Source organism: Anolis sagrei, chromosome 9 (assembly GCF_037176765.1).
Source record: "Anolis sagrei isolate rAnoSag1 chromosome 9, rAnoSag1.mat, whole genome shotgun sequence".
Classification (NCBI taxonomy): Eukaryota; Metazoa; Chordata; class Lepidosauria; order Squamata; family Dactyloidae; genus Anolis; species Anolis sagrei.
Genome location: NC_090029.1, coordinates 7,290,434 through 7,316,425, shown reverse-complemented (window position 1 = coordinate 7,316,425; position 25,992 = coordinate 7,290,434). Strand labels below are relative to the sequence as shown.

Genomic DNA, 25,992 nt, shown 5'->3' with positions numbered 1-25,992 from the left:
TGTGGTTCCAGCTGAGTCACAACAATCACAGTTAGGAAGTTCTTCCTAAAGTTCAGATGGAATCTCCTTTCTTGTAGTTTGAAGCCATTGTTCCGCATCCTAGTCTTCAGGGCAGCAGAAAACAAGTTCGCTCCCTCCTCCCTATGACTTCCCCTCACATATTTATACATGTCTCCTCTCAGCCTTCTCTTCTTCAGGCTAAACATGCCCAGCTCTTTAAGCTGCTCCTCATAGGGCTTGTTCTCCAGATCCTTGATCATTTTAGTCACCCTCCTCTGGACACATTCCACCTTATCAACATCTCCCTTCAATTGTGGTGCCCAGAATTGGACACAATATTCCAGGTGTGGTCTAACCAAGGCAGAATAGAGACAACGTGGCCAGTCCAGCAAATCACTTGCTTAACAAAACATCTCCAAATTTAGAAAAAGCTGGAGTGTATTCCTTTTGCAATGGCAAAAAAGTAGACACCATTGAACATTCCCACTACACTGATATTTTTGCAGTGATATTCTCAGTGTTTTAATCATTTCTATTCTCCAAAAGGGAAAGAAGGAATCTCAATTGGATAAATGTTATTTTCTTTTTCTTCTCTCTTACTACAGTTGTCAGATGAATGAGATATGGACCAAATTCTCCACAGGTGCCTCTGCTTTTCCCTTGATCACTGGGTAACTCAGTAAAACTTATGAGTTATGCCATTCATCACATAGTAATTAGGGCCGGGCAGTTTCGTTTCGTTAATTCGTAATTCGTTAAAAATTCGTTATTTTTTTGTTAACGAAGCGATAACGAACCATTCTGGAGCAACTTAAAAACGAAACAAATTTTTCAATTCGTTTCGTAAATGCTTCGTATTTCGTTATGTATTCGTTTCGTTATTGGTTTGAGGTTGTTTCGTTATTATTTCCGCATGTCTGGGGCAAGTTTTATAGTTGTTTTTTGTTTAATTAGTGAAAAAAAATTATAATATCACACCAACAGTCAACAACAGAGGGAGAGGGAAGCTTCAGAAGTTTTTTTAGCATATTGCGCGGTCGCGTCCACCATTAACGAATCGATTCGTTATTGTTTCGTTATTGTTTCGTTATTGTTTTGTAATTTTTTTTACCATTTACGAAATTTCATAAATATCGAACTTTTTTTAAGGAAAATTTCGGAATTCTTTTAAATATCGAAACGCAAAAAACCCCAAAAAACGAATCTATTTTAGAAACAAATTTTTCCGCTGTTACCCAGGCCTAATAGTAATATCGTGATATATTTTATGTGGCACTCTTTGACTGCAATAAATTTGTCCCATCATTCTTTGCATCCTTTATTTTCCTTAGCAATTGAACTCTCTTCTCCCTTCATTTTAGCACAGTAAGAGCCCTAACTATTCCATGCTGAAAGGACCTAAACCAATTTGTCCAAAGAAACACAAACCAGCTGATGCAACAATGGTCACCTCTGCAGGCAAGCCAACAAAATCATAGGGCACATTTGCAAGAAAAACCTCTCCTGCGATGCAAAACATGAGCCGATACCTCACAAAACGATTATGATGAGTTGGCAGAGCAAAACGAATGAAAGATCTCTGAAGCTCAGAAGTGCTTTCCTCCTACTAAGTTCACCCATCTTCTCTTCACACCTTTGCTTCAAGAAGACTTCCTCCACACTTGTGTCTCTCTTCCACCATGATGAAAGGAAACTAGTCCAGTGTGGACTAGGCAAAACTATGGTTAGGTGGATCTGTAATTGGTTAAGTGAACAAATAATAATAGCAATAATAATAATACTTTATTTATATTCCACCCTTCTTACCCCAAAGGGGACTAAGGGCAGATCACAAGTACACATACATCTACTTGGGGTTGCCTCTGAAGACTGCTCGGAAGCTTCAAATGGTCAAGCATTTGGCAGCCAGGTTGCTAACAGGAGCGGCACTCAGGGAGCATACAACTCCTCTGTTGCGTCAGCTCCACTGGCTGCCAATTTGCTACCGGGCAGAATTCAAAGTGCTGGCATTAGCCTATAATGCCCTAAACGGTTCTGGCCCTACTTACCTCTCCGAACACATCTCCTCCTATGAACCAGCTAGGACACTAAGATCATCTGGGGAGGCCCTGCTCTCTGTCCCGCCTTCATCACAGACGCGCTTGGTGGGGACGAGAGACAGGGCCTTCTCAGTGGTGGCCCCTCGGCTGTGGAACGCCCTGCCTGCAAATATCAGATTGGCCCCCTCCCTGCTGGCGTTTCGGAGGAAAGTGAAGACCTGGCTGTCCGAACAAGCATTTGATTAAACTGTGTAAGTGAACATAGGAATACGAAATAATGGATGATGAGACTGGATTCTGATTTTACTGTTGAGGCGCTAATGATCGTTATACGGATGTTTAATGATTTATGTTACAATTGTTTGTAATTGCCCTATACTTGTCTCGTGATGTTTTGTATTGATGTTGTTCACCGCTTTGAGTCGCCTGAGGGCTGAGAAAAGCGGTATATAAATAAAGTAAATAAGTATAAGTATGTGAGAGGAAATCATAGGGAGGAGGGAGCATGCTTGTTTTCTGCTTCCTTGGAGACTAGGACATGAAACAATGGCTTCAAACTACAAGAGAGGAAATTCCATCTGAACATGAGGAAGAACTTCCTGACTGTGAGAGCTGTTCAGCAGTGGAACTCTCTGCCCCGGAGTGTGGTGGAGGCTCCTTCTTTGGAAGCTTTTAAGCAGAGGCTGGATGGCCATCTGTCAGGGGTGATTTGAATGCAATATTCCTGCTTCGTGGCAGAATGGGGTTGGACTGGATGGCCCATGAGGTCTCTTCCAACTCTTTGATTCTATGATTCTATCCTGCATCAATAGGAGTCTAGTGTCTAGATCCAGGGAAGTCATGCCCCCTATGCTGTATTCTGCCTTGGTTAGACCACACCTGGAATACTGTGTCCAATTCTGGGCACCAAAATTGAAGAGAGATATTGACAACCTGGAATGTGGGCAACTAAAATGATCAACGGTCTGTAGAACAAGCCCTATGAGGAGTGGCTTATAGATCTGGGCATGTTTAGCCCGAAGAAGAGAAGTCTGAGAGGAGACAGGATACCCTTGTATAAGTATGTGAGAGGAAGTCAGAGGGAGGAGGGAGCAAGCTTGTTTTCAGCTGCCCTGGAGATTAGGATGCAAACTACAAGAAAGGAGATTCCATCTGAACATTAGGAAGAACTTCCTGACTGTGAGAGCTGTTCAGCAGTGGAACTCTCTGCCCCGGAGTGTGGTAGAGGCTTCTTCTTTGGAAGCTTTTAAACAGAGGCTGGATGGCCATCTGTCGGGGGTGCTTTGAATGTGATTTTCCTGCTACTTGGCAGAATGGGTTAGACTGGATGGCCCATGAGGTGACTTCCAACTCTATGGTTCTATAATTCTATGTCATTTCAAGCAGTGTCAAGTGGCATTCATTTCTCAATGTCGATAAACCCTAAATGACCGCGTTTCAGATATTTCAAGATACTTTTGAAGTTTTTGACCTGTGATCCTTACGCATTGCTTCAGCGGGATGTCACAAAGCTAGTTTATTTTCCCCACAAAAGTGGAAAGAACGTTGTGTTTTGGCCGCTGTTTGTTGCTCCAACATTGTTTTCACTACATTTTCTTCTTCAGGAGGAGATTGGACGTGATGTTTGTAAGGAGTTTGTGGTTTTGTTTGATCTTGGTGTATTTGTAGGTCATATTGTTAGTTTTGGACGGGCATTGACAACGTCCTAACCCTCCCAAAGGGTGGAGTAAGGATTTTAAGACATGCTCGGGGAGACGTAACCCCCCTTTTGCATACACACATGGCAACCTGTCGAGAATATTTTGCATGCGGATTTGGGTGTCTAGCATTAATGTCTGATTAAACGCCTGAGACAACACCATGGAATATTTCCAGCAATGCTTCATTAGTTGTAAATAGACCGTAAAATTAATATACAGGAATGTCCCAACGCAATGTTAAATCCATCTCCTCGTCTGGTCAACTTGTACTCGTTGAGGAGCAGAATGTATATTTCAGACCTGAAATTGGAGACTTTGAAAAGAAGCATTGCAAGATGTGCTTGGGATTCTGGCTCACGTTTGGCGTTGTGATGCATCATGCGCATAACCGCGCAACTGCGTAATGTGCATAACAGAGCCGCAGGGCTTTTCAAAAATATACGTGGGATACAAGGTTTCATGATGTAATGTGTATTGCTTGTATAATGTAAGAAGTAATTTATCTATTAGGTTCTTGTGGGTTTTTTCGGGCTATAGGGCCATGTTCTAGAGGCATTTCTCCTGACGTTTCGCCTGCATCTATGGCAAGCATCATAGAATCATAGAATCATAGAATCAAAGAGTTGGAAGAGACCTTGTGGGCCATCCAGTCCAACCCCCTGCCAAGAAGCAGGAATATTGCATTCAAATCACCCCTGACAGATGGCCATCCAGCCTCTGCTTAAAAGCCTCCAAAGAAAGAGCCTCCACCACACTCCGGGGCAGAGAGTTCCACTGCTGAACGGCTCTCACAGTCAGGAAGTTCTTCCTCATGTTCAGATGGAATCTCTTCTCTTGTAGTTTGAAGCCATTGTTCCGCGTCCTAGTCTCCAAGGAAGCAGAAAACAAGCTTGCTCCCTCCTCCCTGTGGCTTCCTCTCACATACTTATACATGGCTATCATATCCCCTCTCAGCCTTCTCTTCTTCAGGCTAAACATGCCCAGCTCCTTAAGCCGCTCCTCATAGGGCTTGTTCTCCAGACCCTTGATCATTTTAGTCGCTCTCCTCTGGACACATTCCAGCTTGTCAATATCTCTCTTGAATTGTGGTGCCCAGAATTGGACACAATATTCCAGATGTGGTCTAACCAAAGCAGAATAGAGAGGTAGCATGACTTCCCTAGATCTAGACACTAGGCTCCTATTGATGCAGGCCAAAATCCCATTGGCTTTTTTTGCCGCCACATCACATTGTTGGCTCATGTTTAACTTGTTGTCCACGAGGACTCCAAGATCTTTTTCACATGTACTGCTCTCGAGCCAGGCGTCCCCCATTCTGTATCTTTGCATTTCGTTTTTCCTGCCAAAGTGGAGTATCTTGCATCCTCAGAGGTAGTGAGGTCTGTTGGAATTAGGACAATGGCTTTATATATCTGTGGAATGGCTGGGGTGGGGCAAAGAGCTCTTCTCTGCTGGAGCTAGGTGTGAATGTTTCAACTGACCACCTTCATTAGCATTTGAAGGCCTGGCTGAGCCTGGGAAATTCTTTTGTTGAGAGGTGTTAAGGTGTGCTTGGTTGTTTCCTCTCTGCTGTTTTGCTGTTGTAATTTTAGAGTTTTTTAATACTGGTAGCCAGATTTTGTTCATTTTCATGGTCTCTTCCTTTCTGTTGAAATTGTCCACATGTTTGTGGATTTCAATGGCTTCTCTGTGTAGTCTGACATGGTGGTTGTTGGTGTGGTCCAGCATTTCTGTGTTCTCAAATAATATGCTGTGTCCAGGTTGGTTCAACAGGTGCTCTGCTATGGCTGAACTCTCTGGTTGAAGGAGTCTGCAATGTCTTTCATGTTCCTTGATTCGTGTCTGGGCAATGCTGCTGCGTTTGGTGGTCCCTCTGTAGACTTGTCCACAGCTGCATGGTATACGGTAGACTCCTGCAGAAGTGAGAGGATCCCTCTTGTCCTTTGCTGAACGGAGCATTTGTTGGATTTTGTTGGTGGGTTTGTAGATTGTTTGTATGTTGTGTTTCCTCATCAGCTTCCCTCTGCGGTCAGTGGTTCCCTTGATGTATGGCAAGAACACTTTTCCTCTGGGTGGATCTTCATCTTGACTCTCGTGGCTTGTTCTTGGTCTTGCAGCCCTTCTGATGTCTGAGGTGGAGTCTCCATTGGCCTGGAGAGCCCAGTTGAGGTGGTTCAGTTCATCTTGGAGGAGGTGGGGTTCACAGATGAAGATCCACCCAGATGAAAATCTCAACAAAAGATTTTCCCAGGCTCAGCCAGGCCTTCAAATGCTAATGAAGGTGGTCAGTTGAAACATTCACACCTAGCTCCAGCAGAGAAGAGCTCTTTGCCCCACCCCAGCCATTCCACAGATATATAAACCCATTGTCCTAATTCCAACAGACCTCACTACCTCTGAGGATGCTTGCCATAGATGCAGGCGAAACGTCAGGAGAAATGCCTCTAGAACATGGCCCTATAGCTCGAAAAAAACCCACAAGAACCTAGTGATTCTAGCCATGAAAGCCTTCGACAATACATAATTTATCTATTATGAATCTCGCCATTTGCCACCACTGTAACAAAAGAAGGACTATCCCCAAAATAATCTAACACCAAATATCAATGCATATCGCGCTGCTGAACACCAATATAAAGGATCATACGATATACTATAATATATCCCACCGCTGCTGTAATAAGAAATTCAATGTGCAAAATTGATAAATGTGAATTTAAAATGATGTGTGGGAAGGAATGGAAGAATGGAAGGATGTATGGATGGAGCTAATAATTTTGGAATCACCAGTATAATATTAAGGCCTGCAATGACTAACTACCTGCTTGCTGGACTTGCTAATGAGAAACTCTGATAAGAACTGGGACAGGGATAAAGGAAATGTTTGCAACATTCCTTATGTTAAGAAGGAAGTCAACAGAAGATCAACACCAATCAAGAAGATCAACATCTGGCCAGGAAACTGGGATGGATCCAGGATGGAAGACGTCTATCATTAATTTACAACTTTGGGACTACATCAACAGAATTTTCCTATAAAAGACTCAGCCTAATAATGCTCAAATCGTGGCAGACCGAGGAGTCTGATCCACCCGCCATGCTCTGCTCCATGGGAAGGAGAGAGGTGGTGTATTTGGAGAGTGTCAGATATGCTCTGGGAAAGCATGATTCTGGACACTTTGGGGCTTCTTTCTCAAGGGAAGAGGAAGAAGTGTGCTTTTGGAGTCTTAGATTTTGTGCAGGGAGTCAGGTTCTGCTGTATGGAAAACAGAGATCTGGTCCTTGGCACTGTTCTTAGGGAAAGAAGTTTTGGTATCTCAACGTTTTGAAGTTATGGCGTTATGGAAGTTATGGAACTATGCGTTGACAGGCTGCAGGAAATCAGGGTCTGGCCTTACAGGTGCTTCTCCAAGGAGGGAGAAAGGATATGGTAATATTTGGATGCATGTGGATGAATGCATGTACATGTGTGTGAATGCTGAGTGAAAATGTAATTCCCCTATGTTTGTTTGTCAACCAATGTAATTGTGAATCCAATGTAGTTGCATAGAATCTGTATGTCTGTATGTCCAATGTCATTCTTTGTCTAAATGTTTTCTGTAATCTGATATATCTTCTCACACTGGAAATTGCAATAAAAAGAACCTATGCTTCAAAGTTATTGAAAAGTCATTCATGACATAATTGGTGTCAGAAGTAATGAATGGAAGAATGGAAGGATGTATGGATGGAGCTAATAATTTTGGAATCACCAGTATAATATTAAGGCCTGCAATGACTAACTACCTGCTTGCTGGACTTGCTAATGAGAAACTCTGATAAGAACTGAGACAGGGATAAAGGAAATGTTTGCAATCTTCCTTATGTTAAGAAGGAAGTCAACAGAAGATCAACACTAATCAAGAAGATCAACATCTGGCCAGGAAACTGGGATGGATCCAGGATGGAAGACGTCTATCATTAATTTACAACTTTGGGACTACATCAACAGAATTTTCCTATAAAAGACTCAGCCTAATAATGCTCAAATCGTGGCAGACCAAGGAGTCTGTTCCACCCGCCATGCTCTGCTCCATGGGAAGGAGAGAGGTGGTGTATTTGGAGAGTGTCAGATATGCTCTGGGAAAGCATGATTCTGGACACTTTGGGGCTTCTTTCTCAAGGGAAGAGGAAGAAATGCGCTTTTGGAGTCTTAGATTTTGTGCAGGGAGTCAGGTTCTGCTGTATGGAAAACAGAGGTCTGGTCCTTGGCACTGTGCTTAGGGAAAGAAGTTTTGGCATTTCGGCGTTTTGAAGTTATGGCGTTATGGAAGTTATGGAACTATGCGTTGGCAGGCTGCAGGAAATCAGGGTCTGGCCTTACAGGTGCTTCTCCAAGGAGGGAGAAAGGATATGGTAATATTTGGATGCATGTGGATGAATACATGTACATGTGTGTGAATGCTGAGTGAAAATGTAATTCCCCTTTGTTTGTTAACCAATGTAATTGTGAATCCAATGTAGTTGCATAGAATCTGTATGTCTGTATGTCCAATGTCATTCTTTGTCTAAATGTTTTCTGTAATCTGATATATCTTCTCACACTGGAAATTGCAATAAAAAGAACCTATGCTTCAAAGTTATTGAAAAGTCATTCATAACACTGCCACCAGTATAAAGGATCAAGGAATCCTACTTTATAATCTAACACCAAATATCAATGTATATCGCGCAGGTGGAGTCCAATATACAGGATCATATGTACGAGGGGTATTTTTTAAGTAAGGTCCGTTTTGTTGTAGACACTAGTAGTTCGCGCGCATACCGCAACAAGCTCGTGTGTTGTGTACCGGCATATCTCGGGAACAACTGTGTTCAGTTTCCGCTCTGTAGCTCACCTGTACGGTTCTGTTCTGTGCTTTAAAAATGTTTAAGACTATCAACTCACCCTCCGCATGTGAGGTTCGCTCAGTGATACAGTTTTTGTCAGCAAGGAACCTGCCTGCTGCAGAAATTCATTGACAAATTTGTCAAGTGTACAGTGATACTGTTATGAGTGAAAGCAAAGTGCGTAAGTGGGTAGGACAATTCAAAGATGGCCGTGACAACGTCCATGATGAGGACCGCTCCGGTCGCCCTTCTTTGATTACAGACGATTTGGTGGCTTCAGTTGAAGCGAGGATTCGTGAGAACAGGCGCTTCACAATAACAGGTCTCTCAAACAAATTTCCTGACGTGTTGAGATCAGTGCTTTATAACATTGTTTCTGAACACCTAAAGTTTAGGAAACTCTGCTCCCGTTGGGTCCCAAAACTCCTAACAGAGGACCACAAAAACCAAAGATTTGAGTGTGCGATCAAATCAAATCGTCTGTAATCAAAGAAAGGCGACCGGAGTGGTCCTCATCATGGACGTTAAAATTTATGGGTTGTTGTAGGTTCTCTCCTGACATTTCGCCTGCATCTATGGCATGCGTCCTCAGAGGCTGGCTCCTCAGAGGTAGTGACCTCACTTACTCCATATACCGGGTCCTAGAGAACTGCAGTTGGAAAGGACCAGACGCAGAGGTCACCTCACTACCTCTGAGGATGCTTGCCATAGATGCAGGGGAAACGTCAGGAGAAATGCCTCTAGAACATGGCTCTATAGCCCGAAAAAATTCCTTGCCGCCCTACATGAGAGCCATGCGTGACTGAAGGCCTTTTACTCTCGCACTTAAGAGCTGGCTTTTTACTAGAGCATTCGATCTCTGTTAATTTTTAAATTTTGTATGTATGTATTTTATCTTTTATAATTTAGCTGTAAATCGCCTGGAGCATTCTCGGATGGAGGGCGATTAATAAGTTATTAAATGATGATGATGATGATGATGATGATGATGAGGATGCTTGCCATAGATGCAGACAAAACGTCAGGAGAGAATGCCAGCGCTGTCACGCGCTGGGCCTATAATAATTGTCTTTTGAACAGGTCGTGAGGTGCTTTACACGTGAGTAGGCCACGCGGAGCAGCTGCCCTTGGCTGGCTCATGCTATCCGTCAAACAATGGGCAGCATGAGCCAGCCAAGGGAGGGGCACTGTGTGGGGTGGGGGCGCTCCTCCTCCACGGGCCGGATGAGTGCCCTTGGCGGGCTGGAAGTGGCCCACGGGCCGTAGTTTGGGGACTTCTGCTCTAGAACATGACCATATAGCCCGAAAAAACCTGTAACAATTTATTTATTTATTTATTTATTTATTTATTTATTTTGGGTGCTTCTACCCCGCCCTTCTCAACCCCCTAGGGGGGACTCAGGGCAGCTTACAAAAGGCACAATTCAATGCCTAACAACTACAACATACAATGCAATATACAATACACAAATTTAACACATAATATCACAGTTATAGCTAATTAAAACAACCAGACAATAAACTAGCAGCAATAAAAACATCTTGTGGTCAGTGTTCACCAAATCCAAGTCTGTAAACCATTCAGCATTGTTGTTGTCCTTTCCTACTCTGGTCATTATTGGTTGTCCTTGTCCATCTGCCAGCCTACCAGAAGGCCTGGTCCCACATCCAGGTTTTTAGCTTCTTCCTGAAGGAGAGGAGGGATGTTGATGTCCTAATTTCCCCGGGGAATGCATTCCACAGGCGAGGGGCCACCATCGAGAAGGCCCCACCAGTCTCACTTGTGATAAAGGTGGGGCCAAGAGCAGGGCCCCCTCAGCAGATCTTAAACTCCAAGGTGGGACGTAGAAGGAGATACGTTCAGACAGGTACGCTGGGCTGGAACCGTAAAGGGTTTTGTAGGCCAAAACCAGCACTTTGAATTGTGCTCAGAACTGGATCGGCAGCCAGTGGAGCTGACATAGCAGGGGGGTTGTATGCTCCCTGTATGATGCTCCGGTGAGCAATCTGGCCGCCACCCGTAGGACTAATTGAAGTTTCCGAACAGTCTTCAAAGGCAACCCCACATAGAGCGCGTTGCAGTAATCTATTCGGGATGCAACAAGAGCATGGACCACCGTGGACAGATCCGACTTCCCAAGGTATGGGCGCAACTGGTGCACAAGTTTTAGTTGTGCAAAAACTCTCCCGGCCACCGCCGAGACCTGGGGTTCCAGGCTCAGCGATGAGTCCAGGATCACTCCCAAGCTGCGAACCTGCGTCTTCAGGGGGAGTGTAACCCCGTCTAACACAGGCTGTAACCCTATGCCCTATACCCTGTTTCAGGGCCGGAATCACAACCCAGTGATTCCGGCCCTGAAAGCCTTCGACAAATAAAATTTATGAAAGAAGCTTATATCAATTACAAGAGCTGTCCTTGTTTTTGTTTTTGAGCTGAAAGATATCATTAGGTGGGTTGCCTTAATAGCATGCCTGTTAACCTTTGAGATTTGGACTTTTTAGTCACCAACCATTCGGATTTTTCGTTCAACCAGTCCTTCTTACAATCCGTTGCTCGTTCAAAGGCCTTCCCCTAAAGACTTTGCAATCTGTCTGGACGCGCGCCCAACCCATTTGGACTTTGCAATGAATAATTGGGACACCGTTCTATTCTGGAGCACTTCAGTGGCCTAGAGGGAGTCTAGGAGAAAGCCGCTCTTGACTTGCTTTGGCAAAGAACAGCCCTCTTTTCATGGTTTGGATTAAGTTCTGGCACAAAGCATCCCGCATGGTCATTCGGTTGAAGTGGAGTACATTACTTTGCAAGAACATTCGTTCCAAAAGAGCTTTTCATACTATTGAGTTCTGCTTCTTCTCCTTCTCTTCCTCCTTCCTTGTTTTCCTCCTCCTCCTCTTTCTCCTTTTCTTGTTTTCTTTCTTCCTTCACTTTCATACTCTTCCTCCTCCTCCTCCTCCTCCTCTTCATCTTCTTTTTCCTCTTCATCCCCCTCTTCTCCTCCTTCTTTTCCTCTCTTCTTTCCTCTACTTCTTCTTCTACTATTTCCTAGATTCACAGAATCATAAAGTTGGAGGAGACCTCATGGGCCATCTAGTCCAACCCCATTCTGCCAAGAAGCAGGGATATTGCATTCAAAGCACTCTCGACAGATGGCTATCCAGCCTCTGTTTAAATCCCTCCAAAGAAGGAGCCTCCAGCACTCTCTGAGGCAGAGAGTTCCAATGCTGAACAGCTCTCACCGTCAGGAAGTTCTTCCTAATGTTCAGATGGAATCTCCTTTCTTGCAGTTTGAAGTCATAGAATCATAGAATCAAAGAGTTGGAAGAGACCTCATGGGCCATCCAGTCCAACCCCCTGCCAAGAAGCAGGAATATTGCATTCAAAGCACCCCTGACAGATGGCCATCCAGACTCTGTTTAAAACCCTCCAAAGAAGTACCCTCCAGCACTCTCTGAGGCAGCCAGTTCCACTGTTGAATAGCTCTCACAGTCAGGAAGTTCTTCCTAATGTTCAGATGGAATCTCTTGTAGTTCGAAGTCATTGTTCCATGTCCCAGTCTCCAGGGCAGCAGCAAACAAGCTTGCTCCCTCCTCCCTATGACTTCCTCTCACATATTTATACATGGATATGTCTCCTCTCAGCCTTCTCTTCTTCAGGCTAAACATGCCTAGCTCTTTAAGCCGCTCCTCATAGGGCTTGTTCTCCAGACCCTTGATCATTTGAGTCGCCCTCCTCTGGACACATTCCAGCTTGTCAATCTCTCTCTTGAATTGTGGTGCCCAGAATTGGACACAATATTCCAGGTGTGGTCTAACCAAAGCAGAATAGAGCATGGCGAGCATGACTTCTCTGGATCTAGACACTATGCTCCTATTGATACAGGCCAAAATACCATTGGCTTTTTTTGCCGCCACATCACATTGTTGGCTCATGTTTAACTTGTTGTCCACGAGGACTCCAAGATCTTTTTCACACATACTGCTCTCAAGCCAGGCATTGTCCCCCATTCTGTATCTTTGCATTTCATTTTTTCTGCCAAAGTGGAGTATCTTGCATTTGTCCCTGTTGAACTTCATTTTGTTAGTTTTGGCCATTCATCTCTCTAATCTGTCAAGATTGTTTTGAATTCTGCTCCTGTCCTCTGGAGTATTGGCTATCCCTCCCACAAACGAACATTACATTTTTATTTTTTATTATTTTTATTTTTATTTTTATTTTTATTTTTATTTTTATTTTTATTTTTATTTTTATTTTTATTTTATTTTATTTTATTTTTTATTTTATTTTTTATTTATTTTATATATATATATATATATAGAGAGAGAGAGAGAGAGAGAGAGAGTAAACTGCTCTAAGTCCCCTTTGAGGTGAGAAGGACGGCACATAAATATCGTAAATAAATAAATAGTTTGTTGAAAAAACAGCACTCTTTGGCAGACAAGGTTCAAGACCTCATCAATCTACAATTCCCATGATCCCACAGCCTTGTGTCATGACAGTTAAAGTGCCATCTAACGTCATTAATCCCAAATGAATAAGTAAGTCATAGAAAGTTGGCTGTCATTGTTTCATTGGAGGTCAGCAGGGATAGGGAAATGCTGCATCATTTCAGGCAAGGAATGCCGAAAAATAGCATTCCAAAAAGGAAACAGGTCCATTGGCATGCATGGGAACAGGACCCGCTTCCAGTTTCCCAGGCTTTGCGTAATCCCTAGAGTTCCTGTGCCAATCCCAAGGTGGAGGTTTGAAAATGAAAACCTGTCACATATGGTTCACTTTACAATGGACATTCTGGCTGCCGAGCCTCCTAGTACACAAAATCAATCTTTTCTCCTAATGCTGAAGAGTCTTATTATCCCAGTGTTTCTCAAACTGGGGGTCAGCACCCCTGGGGGGGGGGTCACAAGGGGGTTTCAGAGGGGTCGCCAAAAACAGTATTTTCTGTTGGTCATGGACGTTTGGCCCGATTCTATCATTGGTGGAATTCAGAATGCTCATTGATTGTAGGTGAACTATAAATCCCAGCAACTACAACTCCCAAATGTCAAGGTCTATTTTTCCCAAACTCCACCAGTGTTCACATTTGGGCATATTGAGTATTTGTGTAGAGTTTGGTCCAGATCCATCATTGTTTGAGTCCATGGTGCTCTCTGGATATAGGTGAACTACAACTCCCAAACTCAAAGTCATTGCCCACCAAATCTTTCCAGTATTTTCTCTTGGGCATGGGAATTCTGTGTGCCAAGTCTGGTTCAATTCCATTGTTGCTAGAGTTCAGAATGTTCTTTGATTGTAGGTGAACTATAACTCCTAGCAACTACAATTCCCAAATGTCAAGGTCTATTTTCCCCAAACTCCACCAGTGTTCACATTTGGGCATATTGAGTATTAGCGCCAAGTTTGGTCCACATCCATCATTGTTTGAGTCCACTGTGCTCTCTGGATGTAGGTGAACCATAACTCAAAAACTCAAGATCAATGGCCACCAAACCCTTCCAGTATTTTCTCTTGAGCATGGGAGTTCTGTGTGCCAAGTCTGGTTCAATTCCATTGTTGCTGGAGTTCAGAAAGCCCTTTGATTGTAGGTGAACTATAACTCCCAGCAACTACAACTCCCAAATATCAAGGTCTATTTTCCCCAAACTCCACCAGTGTTCACATTTGGGCATATTGAGTATTGGTGTCAAGTTTGGTCCAGATCCATCATTGTTTGAGTCCACAGTGCTCTCTGGATGTAGGTGAACTACAACACCCAAACTCAAGGTCATTGCTCACCAAATCCTTCCAGTATTTTCTCTTGGGCATGGGAGTTCTGTATGCCAAGCCTGGTTCAATTCCATTGTTGCTGGAGTTCAGAAAGCTCTTTGATTGTAGGTGAACTATAACTCCCAGCAATTACAACTCCCAAATGTCAAGGTCTATTTCCCCCCAAGCTCCACCAGTGTTCACATTTGAGTATTCATGCCAAGTTTGGTCCAGATCCATCATTGTTTGGGTCCTTGGTGCTCTCTGGATGTGGGTGAACTACAACTCCCAAACCAAAGGACACGGCTCACCAAACTTTTCCAGTATTTTCTCTTGGGCATGGAAGTTCTGTGTGCCAAGTCTGTTTCACTTCCATTGTTGCTGGAGTTCAGAAAGCTCTTTGATTGTAGGTAAACTATAACTCCCAGCAACTACAACTCCCAAATATCAAGGTCTATTTTTCCCCAAACTCCACCAGTGTTCACATTTGGGCATATTCAGTATTGGTGCCAAGTTTGGTCCAGATCCATCATTGTTTGAGTCCATGGTGCTCTCTGGATGTAGGTGAACTACAACTCCCAAGCTCTTTGCTTGTAGGTAAACTATAATTCCCAACAACTACAACTCCCAAATGACAAAATCAACATTTCAATGTATTAGGTATTTGTGCCAAATCTGGTCCAGTAAATGAAAATACATCCTTCATATCAGATATTTACATTATGATTCATAACAGTATCAAAATTACAGTTGGGAAGTAGTAATGAAAGTAATGTTATGGTTGAGGGTCACCACAACATAAGAAACTGGAATAAGGGGTCTCGGCATTAGGAAGGTTGAGAAACACTGTACTATCCGGTCATCGGCTTCCACTGTGAAAAAAGAGCGTGGTTCCTGTTTTCACAAGTTGTAATCAGCTAAAATAACCTCTATTTTCCAGATTGACCTCATTTGTATTTCACCCAAGGAGGAGACCACAGTCAGAAGATCTTGGAGAACGTGTCACTTGAACATTCACTTTAGAGCAGAGATCGTTGGACAATGTGTGGACCTTCTGGTGTGGGTTTCTCCCAACTCCAAATCCCATATCCATTTTTTCTTAAACTGATTGAAAAATTCCTTGAGATCAGTGGTTCCCAACCTTGAGTCCTCCAAGTGTTTTGGACCTCAACTGCAAGAAATCCCTCACCAGCTATTAGGAATTGTGGGAGCTAATATTCCAAACACCTGGAGGACCAAAGGTTGGGAAACGTTAATTTAGATCAGTGATTCATTTAGATCAATGATTCCCAATGGTTCGAGTGTTTGGGAGTTGAGCTCCCAGAGTTCTTGATGGTTGGCCAAGCTGACTGGGGCTTCTGAGGGTTGGAGTCCCACCATCTGGAAGGCCATAGGTTGGCAATCACTTCTCTGGAACATAAGTAAGCAGCTGTTGTGGTCTCTGCAGTCATGAACAGGATTTGTTTGATGAGCTATCTTCTTGATACATTTCTTTGGCACTTATGGACATACAGGAAGCAATATACTTTGGGCATAGAGGTATATTGCTTCCTGTATGTTGATGATTCCCTCCTATGGGCTGTGGCCCACTAGTGGACCGCAAGACCTGAAATAAGGTCCAAGGCTCTAGATGATTAAATATAGTTTTCTGTGGGTGAGCAGATGCTAACTAATGTATAGTATATATTCTGTATCATAAACTAGAGCTGATGTGGTCTATCCAATGCAGTTTTCTGAATCGGCACCCCAAATGACCAAACTGAACATAAAGTTCACCAAAACATTATTCATAACCCATTTGGTACTAATGTTGGAGAGTGGTCCCTAGTCAAAGTGCTCCCTGGTCAAGTGGTCCCTGGTCAAAGTAGGCCCTGGTCAAGTGGTCCCTGGTCAAGAGGTTCCTGGTCATGTGGTCCTTGGTCATGTGGTCACTGGTCAAAGTGGTCCCTGGTCAAAGTAGGCCATGGTCAAGTTGTCCCTGGTCAAGTGGTCCCTGATTAAAGTGCTCTTTGGTCAAGTGGTCCCTGGTCAAAGTGGTCCCTGGTCATGTGGTCCTTGGTCATGTGGTCACTGGTCAAAGTGGTCTCTGGTCAAAGTGGTCCCTCATCAAGTGCTCCTTGGTCAAGTGGTCCCTTGTCAAAGTGGTCCCTGGTCAAGTGGTCCCTGGTCATGTAGTCACTGGTCAAAGTGGTCTCTGGTCAAAGTGGTCCCTCGTCAAGTGGTCCCTGGTCAAAGTAGGTCCCTGGTCAAGTGCTCCTAGATCAAAGTGGTCCCTGTTCAAAGTGGTCCCTGTTCAAAGTGGTCCCTGTTCAAAGTGGTCCCTGGCCAAGTGGTCCCTGGTCAAGTGCTCCCTGGTCAAAGTGGTCCCTGGTCAAGTGCTTCCTGGTCAAGAGGTTCCTGGTCATGTGGTCCTTGGTCATGTGGTCACTGGTCAAAGTGGTCCCTCGTCAAGTGCTCCTTAGTCAAGTGGTCCCTGGTCAAAGTGGTCCCTGGTCAAGTGGTCCCTGGTCATGTGGTCACTGGTCAAAGTGGTCTCTGGTCAAAGTGGTCCCTCGTCAAGTGGTCCCTGGTCATGTGGTCACTGGTCAAAGTGGTCTCTGGTCAAAGTGGTCCCTCGTCAAGTGGTCCCTGGTCAAAGTGGTCCCTGGTCAAGTGCTCCTAGATCAAAGTGGTCCCTGTTCAAAGTGGTCCCTGGCCAAGTGGTGCCTGGTCAAGTGGTCCCTGGTCAAAGTGGTCCCTTGTCAAGTGGTCCCTGGTCAAAGTGGTCCTTGGTCAAGTGGTCCCTGGTCAAAGTGCTCTCTGGTCAAGTGGTCCCTGGCCAAGTGTTCGTTGGTCAAATGGTCCCTGGTCAAAGTGCTCCCTGGTCAAGTGCTTGCTGGTCAAGTGCTCCCTGGTCAAGTAGTCCCTGGTTAAATGGTCCCTGGTCAAAGTGCTCCCTGGTCAAGTGTTTGCTGGTCAAATGGTCCCTGGTAAAAGTGGTCCCTGGTCAAGTGGTCCCTGGTCAAGTGTTCGCTGGTCAAATGGTCCCTGTTCAAAGTGCTCCCTGGTCAAGTGGTCCCTCTTCAAGTGGTTCCTGGTCAAAAAAAGGTTGGGAACCATTGCTGTCTGCCCATGAGTACCAAAGAAATGTGTCAAGAAGAAGGCTCATCAAACAAATCCTTGTCGCAACCGCCTTATATTAGGAAATGTATGTCCTAAATTTGAAAAACCATGTGGATTCATACTCAGCCACGAGTGATCACCTATGATTATATGATGCCCACAAGTCCCTATATCATGAGAAAGGCAGAGTAAAAAAAAATAAAGTGGATGAATAAAATTAATGAAATGGAAGGACCTTGTGCTTGATCAAAAGTGAATGAGGTCCAGTTATGTCACAAATCAAGGTTCTTTTGGGAAAGGAACACCACTCACCTAAGTAGTTGTTGCTCTTGGACATCTCGGTGATGTTGATCTTCGTAGCCCCCTCTGGTATTTCAACAATTTTGTGGTAGCCAAGGTTGGTCAGAGTGTGTTTGAAGACCCCAGAGACCACTTTGCAAGCTGTGTTGTCCCCTCCGCAGATGCCGCATTTGTCCACCACCTTGTCTGAGCCAAGATAGTCATCACAGCCAATGGTCTGGAAAGAACAACAAAGACAAGGTAGACCAGCATCAGAATTGGTTTCAATCGAGTCATGTGGTTTGGGTTAGTCCTGACTCATCCCTAACAGGAGCAGTAAGTAGATTGCATAGGGTTTTTTCCTTATGGATACTGCTTTAACTATAATGGTCCCAAGATAGGAGATTGGTGAGCTCAAACTACAAGAGAGGAGATTCCATCTGAACATGAGGAAGAACTTCCTGACTGTGAGAGCCGTTCAGCAGTGGAACTCTCTGCCCCGGAGTGTGGTGGAGGCTCCTTCTTTGGAAGCTTTTAAACAGAGGCTGGATGGCCATCTGTCAGGGGTGATTTGAATGCAATATTCCTGCTTCTTGGCAGAAAGGGGTTGGACTGGATGGCCCATGAGGTCTCTTCCAACTCTTGGATTCTATGATTCTCCAGTTTTGTGGGGTGCATAGAATTCTCATCTAAAGAGCTCTGTTGTATCCCACTCAATTACCATCCCCATATTATTATTGTTCTTGCACCAACCTTGTTTAATATCTTTACTAACGAACAGCCACAACCACCACTCACAAAGAGCTTTATATATGCTGATGATCTTGCCCTAACAACACAAGCAAAAGACTTTGAAAGAGTTGAAATCCAATTTACTAATGCCTTGAAAGATCTCTCCAGCTACTCCAAAGATAACCACCTGAAGCCTAACCCTGCCAAAACACTTTACACCTACGCAACCGTGAAGCCAACAGAAAATTGAAAGTCACCTGGGAAAGTGAAGAACTTGAACATTGTTTCCATCCTAAATATCTCGGTGTCACCTTAGATCGAACACTGGTGTATGGGAAACACTGCTTGAACACCAAGCACAAAGTAGCTGCACGCAATAGCATCCTGCGAAAATTTACTGGCAGCACATGGGGTGCAGACCCCAAATTAGTAAGAACATCAGCCCTAGCCTTGTCTTACTCAATTGCCGAGTATGCCTGCCCTGTTTGGCATAGGTCTGCCCATGCAAAGCAGGTAAACATAGCATTGAATGAGACATGCAGAATAATCACGGGATGTCTTAAACCTACACCTGTTGATAAACTCTACAAGCTAGCTGGCATTGCCCCCCCCCCCCCGATGTGCGACGGGAAGTTACTCCTAAATGTGAGAGAAATAAGGTTGAACCCTGTGCCGTCGCGCCTGGGGGCTATTATTCTTAATAAAGGAGGGATGGACATGGCTTCTTTCCCCAGGGGATTGTTTCTTGCCCTCCTATAGGAAACTGGAACTCTCAAAAACCCAAAACGCTGTAAATAACCCAAAATAAGTTTTATTGATCACAAAGTCATTTCTTTAAAGCAATAAGCTGGAAACTTCAGAGGGGTGAAGGAAAATATATGTTACAGTCTCAATTAGTCCTGGGTCCAAGGGGTTTGAAGCTGAGAAGCCTCACCAAGTTTCCTCTTTCCTCAATGGCTGTGAATGCCGGAGCAAACCACAACCCCAGTTCAGATGGCCTATGTTTTGAAGACTCAGGATCTTCCTCTGGTGCCAAAAGAACCGATTTGAAGGCGCTTGAAACTTCAAATGTTGTTCAGGTTGGTCTGAACATGAAGCACAAGTCTCAAGGGTAAAAAACCTCAGAACTGATGCTAAGAGGTAACTTAAATCAGGGTCTTTTAGAGTGAAGTCTCTTACTCATGTCCATATGGTAACAACTCTGATGGCAGAATGAAAAGAAAGGATGCACTCCCCTCCTGCAGGAAGAGGTGGAGCCAAACAGTACTGATTGACAGCTATAAGTAACCAATCCATACAACTATACGTAAGCAAGATAAAAGGGGCAGGGTTAAGCATGATACAACAGTTTAAATCTTGCAACTAACAGTTCTATACATAGGTGGTGCCACTCGCGCCATCACAAACCCTGTGAAAGCCACCCACTGCATGGCTACCAGCCTCCTCCCAATAGACTCAAATCAAGGAAAAGCTTTATGAGAACTACCATTCCTCTTGGTGTCACTCCAGCAACAGCAAGGGTATCCCTCTGGGCAGCTAAATCAGAAAATCCCAATTGGATCCCCCCCCCCCCCGAGGGTCTTCCTTTAGGGGCAAACCAAGAATGGGCAACTTGGAAGTCCCTGAACAGACTCAGAAGCAGAGTGGGCAGAACAAAAGACAACCTGGCAAAATGGCACGATCTAAAATAATCCCACACCTTGTGTGACTGTGGAGCAGAACAGACAACTCGGCATCTGTATGCTTGTCCACTATGCCCTGCCTCATGTACAGAGGAGGAATCGGGGGACGCCTGGCTTGAGAGCAGTACGTGTGAAAAAGATCTTGGAGTCCTCGTGGACAACAAGTTAAACATGAGCCAACAATGTGATGTGGCAGCAAAAAAAGCCAATGGGATTTTGGCCTGCATCAATAGGAGCATAGTGTCTAGATCTAGGGAAGTCATGCTACCCCTCTATTCTGCTTTGGTTAGACCACACCTGGAATATTGTGTCCAATTCTGGGCACCACAATTCAAGAGAGATCTTGACAAGCTGGAATGTGTCCAGAGGAGGACGACTAAAATGATCAAGGGTCTGGAGAACAAGCTCTATGAGGAGCGGCTTAAGGAGCTGGGCATGTTTAGCCTGAAGAAGAGAAGGCTGAGATGAGATATGATAGCCATGTATAAATATGTGAGAGGAAGCCACAGGGAGGAGGGAGCAAGCTTGTTTTCTGCTTCCCTGGAGACTAGGACGCAACGGAACAATGGCTTCAAACTACAAGAAAGGAGATTCCATCTGAACATGAGGAAGAACTTTCTGACTGTGAGAGCCATTCAGTAGTGGAACTCTCTGCCCCGGAGTGTGGTGGAGGCTCCTTCTTTGGAAGCTTTTAAACAGAGGCTGGATGGTCATCTGTCAGGGGTGATTTGAATGCAATATTCCTGCTTCTTGGTGGGGGTTGGACTGGATGGCCCATGAGGTCTCTTCTAACTCTTTGATTCTATGATTCTATAATTCTATATGTACACACATGCACACATATATACACACACAAAGCACATATACACAGACTGGGCCACAGCAACGCCTGGCAGGGGATGGCTAGTATGTACATAAAATCCATGAAACTAGGCACATGAATCCATGAAACAAGGCAGCAGGAAAAATCCCATACACAAATCTGGAGCTTTGCAAAAATTTGGTACATGAAACTAAGAGCACTTGAAAGAAAGACCATCATGAAATTCCAACATTGACCCAACTGAGGCAACTCTTTTGTCAGAATCTTTATAAGGCTTTTCCAGATCCCAAAATCGAAAGGAAAGCATTTCTCTTGACCTTACCATCAGATGAAGGTTTTTAATCTCTCTTTTCCTGTAAACGAACTGATCGTCTTTGCCTCAGAGGACTCTGTCTCTGTTTACAAAAGCTTTGCTTTCTCTCTATGCTCTCGTTATGTTGACTCACATTAACTTCTGCACCTGACAAATCATCTTCAGACACTGGGTTGTTGTAGATTTTCGGGCTATGTGGCCATTCTAGAGGCATTCTCTCCTGCCATTTCGCCTGCATCTATGGCAAGCATCCTCAGAGGTAGTGAGGTCTGAGGATGCTTGCCATAGATGCAGGCAAAACATCAGGGGAGAATGCCTCTAGAACATGGCCATATAGCCCGAAAAAACCTACAACAACCCAGTGATTCCAGCCATGAAAGCCTTCGACAATTCATCTTCAGACAGTTGCTCTGAGAAAAGCTGTAAAGGGCCTCTCCCAAGAATGTGGCCTTGTGAATCTTCCTGAGACAGCTCGGGCCTGTCTTCTGACCTTAACTCAGGCCCAAGCACTCTCATCCCCATTGTCAACAGACCCAGGCCCAACATCGGAACATCATTCCCATCATGAACATCAGCATGACCATCAGACACAATCACAGGCTGAACAGGCTGACATCCAACACAAGGTCCCAATTAATTATGTCATGATTGGAAGATTGGAGTACCACATCCACATCCACATGCAGACGACACCAAATTGGGAGGGATAACCAATACTCCAGAGGACAGGAGCAGGATTCAAAATGATCTTGACAGATTAGAGAGATGATTGGCCAAAACTAACAAAATGAAGTTCAACAGGGACAAATGCAAGATACTCCACTTTGGCAGGAAAAACGAAATGCAAAGATACAGAACGGGGGACGATGCCTGGCTCGAGAGCAGTACGTGTGAAAAAGATCTTGGAGTCCTCGTGGACAACAAGTTAAACATGAGCCAACAATGTGATGTGGTGGCAAAAAAAGCCAATGGGATTTTGGCCTGCATCAATAGGAGCATATTGTCTTGATCTAGGAAGTCATGCTCCCCTTGCTCTATTCCGCTTTGGTTAGACCACACCTGGAATATTGTGTCCAATTCTGGGCACCACAATTCAAGAGAGATATTGACAAGCTGGAATGTGTCCAGAGGAGGGCGACTAAAATGATAAAGGGTCTGGAGAACAATCCCTATGAGGAGCGGCTTAAGGAGCTGGGCATGTTTAGCCTGAAGAAGAGAAGACTGAGATGAGATATGATAGCCATGTATAAATATGTGAGAGGAAGCCACAGGGAGGAGGGAGCAAGCTTGTTTTCTGCTTCCTTGGAGACTAGGACGCAATGGAACAATGGCTTCAAACTCCAAAAAAGGAGATTCCATCTGAACATGAGGAAGAACTTCCTGACTGTGAGAGCCGTTCAGCAGTGGAACTCACTGCCCCGGAGTGTGGTGGAGGCTCCTTCTTTGGAAGCTTTTAAACAGAGGCTGGATGGTCATCTGTCAGGGGTGATTTGAATACAATATTCTTGCTTCTTGGTAGGGGGTTGGACTGGATGGCCCATGAGGTCTCTTCCAACTCTTTGATTCTATGATTCTATGATTCTATGTTTAGACTGAAGAAGGGAAGGCTGAGAGGAGATATGATAGCCATGTATAAATATGTGAGAGGAAGCCACAGGGAGGAGGGAGCAAGCTTGTTTTCTGCTTCCTTAGAGACTAGGACGCGGAACAATGGCTTCAAACTACAAGAGAGGAGATTCCATCTGAACATGAGAAAGAACTTCCTGACTGTGAGAGCCGTTCAGCAGTGGAACTCACTGCCTCGGAGTGTGGTGGAGGCTCCTTCTTTGGAAGCTTTTAAACAGAGGCTGGATGGCCATTTGTCAGGGGTGATTTGAATACAATATTCTTGCTTCTTGGCAGGGGGTTGGACTGGATGGCCCATGAGGTCTCTTCCAACTCTTTGATTCTATGATTCTATGATTCTATGAATCAATCTTGACCCAACTGAGGCATCTCTTCCGTAAGAATCAATATAAGTGGTCTGTTGGAAGTAGGAAAAATAGGTTTATATATCTGTGGAATGCCCAGGGTGAGACAAAGGACTTTTGTCTGCTGGAGCTGCTGGGGCTAGCTGTGAATGTTTCAGCTGATCACTTTGATTAGCATTCAATGGCTTGGAAGTGCCTGGGGGGAATCTTTTGTTGAGAGTGATAATATGCTGTGTGAGAACACAGAAGTGCTGGACCACTCTCACAACCAACATGCCCGACTACACAGAGAAGCATCCTCAGAGGTAGTGAGGATACTTCTGAGGATGCTGGCCATAGATGCAGGCGAAATGTCAGGAGAAATGCCTCTAGAACATGGCTCTATAGCCCGAAAAAAACCCACAATAACCTAGTGATTCCAGCCATGAAAGCCTCCCTGAGACAGTTCGGGCCTGTCTTCTGACCTTAACTCAGGCCCAAGCAAACCCTCATCCCCATTGTCAACAGACCCATCATGAATATCAGCATTCCCATCATGAACATCAGCATGACCATCAGACGCAATCACAGGCTGAACAGGCTGACATACAACACAAGATCCCAATTAATTATGTCATGATTGGAAGATGGAGTACCACATCCCTACCCTGAATACATTCCACTTATGTATTGAATGGGAGGAGATTTACAGCTGTTCCAAAAGTCGAACCAGGCTGCCATGAACATCTGTCCGTTCCAAAATGTGTTTTTTCTTTACAGTGAAGATTTCGTAAAAGCCATGCCGCATGCCAAACATCCTTCAGATTCTCAAATATAGCCTGCAACATGTTGCCCACCCTGCCGCAAAAGCAAAACAAAACAAAACCCAAGTCTTTATGAGACACAGGTTCCCTCTACAGAAACGGTTCAAGACGAGAGTGCCAAATTTGATTTCAGCGAAATCTCCCAAAGAAAACCCAGGGGCGATCTGGATGAAAACAGCCAGCGGTGGACTTCACAGGGATCCCAGGCAATGTACACAATGGGATGGGGCTCCAGCCAGGCCTTCGCGGAGATGAAGTGCCGATCCCACAAATGGAAAGCAGATGTGAGCATTCCGCTGCGGAGCAAGGATGTTTGAACAAGCGCGCCCACGATGGCGGGCTGCATAATGCAAAGTGACACTCGTTTGCTTTCGCTGATCTAGTGGCACCGGATCAGGAGTGGTGATAACAGGGGGCTGGTGTGCTGATGGAGTCCAATTTCGAAGTGTCAGGATTGGCATAACCACAGCTGGCAACAAGATCGGTGGAGGCTTTCGTCCAGGGAGGTATGGGGCCAGAAGTACAAAACAAGAGAAGCAAAGAGGCAATGTGAAGTAGAGAATATTCCTCCAAATGGGTGCTTTCTACATATGATGAACTATATGATGATCTCCAACTGGAGGATGATAGGACTTGTTCGTCCAACACATCCAGAGGGAACCGCTTTATTTTAATTTTTTTATTTACTACTAGCTTGGGGACCCAGCGCTGCCCGGGTAATTTGAAAAAGGCATTGTGAGCCAAGGTTGGTCTTTATCAGTTATTTATGTGGCTCGCAGTGCCCTCAGGAAGTGGAGCTGACTCGAGGTTGTTTACAGCCACCTCTCCACAAAAGTCAACATTGACACCTACATTCAACACCTGAATTCAAATCTATACTAAAGTTACACAGCCCATTCAAATTGGTATCTCCCTCAAAGAATCTGGATGGCCAACGTTTGAAGATTCCTGACCTATGGTGCTGGAGAAGCAATTTTCCTGCTTCTTGGCAGGAGGTTGGACTGAATGTTGACCATTTCCACTACCTTGACAGCTACCTCTCCACCAATGTCAACATTGACATTGAAATACAACACTGCCTGAGCTCTGCGAGTGCAGCATATTTCCGAATGAAGCAGAGAGTGTTTGAGGACCGGGACATCCGTAGTAGGACTGTCCAAACACGGAAAAATTTGTTTCTAAACTCGATTCATTTTTATTTATTTATTTATTTATTTTATTTGATGCATTTGTTAACCGCCGCTCTCAGCCCTAGAGCGACTCGCGGCGGTGTACAACATATAAAAACAATTTACAATAAGCTACAACGACAAAAAACCGACATATCACTAATACACAATCATCTAATTACACTAAGATAATCTGCTCCGTCTTATCATAGAATCATAACCAATCTCGTAGTCCATATTCCGTTCCAGTTGTCATTTCCAGTTACTGTAGCAATTACTGTAGCACTCAGTTAAATGCCTTCTCGAATAGCCATGTCTTCAGGCTCTTACGGAAGGACATAAGGGAGGGCGCCTGTCTGATGTCAACAGGGAGGGTGTTCCACAGCCGGGGGGCCACCACCGAGAAGGCCCTTTCTCTCGTCCCCACCAGACGTGCCTGTGAAGCAGGCGGGATCGAGAGAAGGGCCTCCCCAGACGATCTCAAGGTCCTCGTGGGCTCATAGGCCGAGATGCGGTCCGAAAGGTATTTTGGGCCGGAACCGTTTAGGGCTTTGTAGGATAATACCAGCACCTTAAATTGGGCCCGGTAGCAGATCGGCAGCCAGTGGAGCTGGAACAACAAGGGCGTTGTATGCTCCCTGCATCCTGCTCCTGTTAGTAACATGGCTGCCGCACGCTGGACTAGCTGAAGCTTCCGGGCCGTCTTCAAGGGCAGCCCCACGTAGAGAGCGTTGCAGTAATCAAGGCGGGGTGTGACCAGAGCGTGTA

The 25,992-nt window shown here is 44.7% G+C and overlaps 1 protein-coding gene across 2 annotated transcripts in view; it reads right to left on the bottom strand.

The window, feature by feature from the left end:
• Positions 1–25,992, bottom strand: part of THSD4 (thrombospondin type 1 domain containing 4) — a 642,834-nt gene that overhangs the window by 129,202 nt on the left and 487,640 nt on the right. For both annotated transcript variants that reach the window (XM_067471248.1, XM_067471249.1), the window contains one exon: positions 17,766–17,970. In XM_067471248.1, coding sequence (XP_067327349.1) covers positions 17,766–17,970 — 205 coding nt within the window. The remainder of the gene's footprint in view (positions 1–17,765; positions 17,971–25,992) is intronic.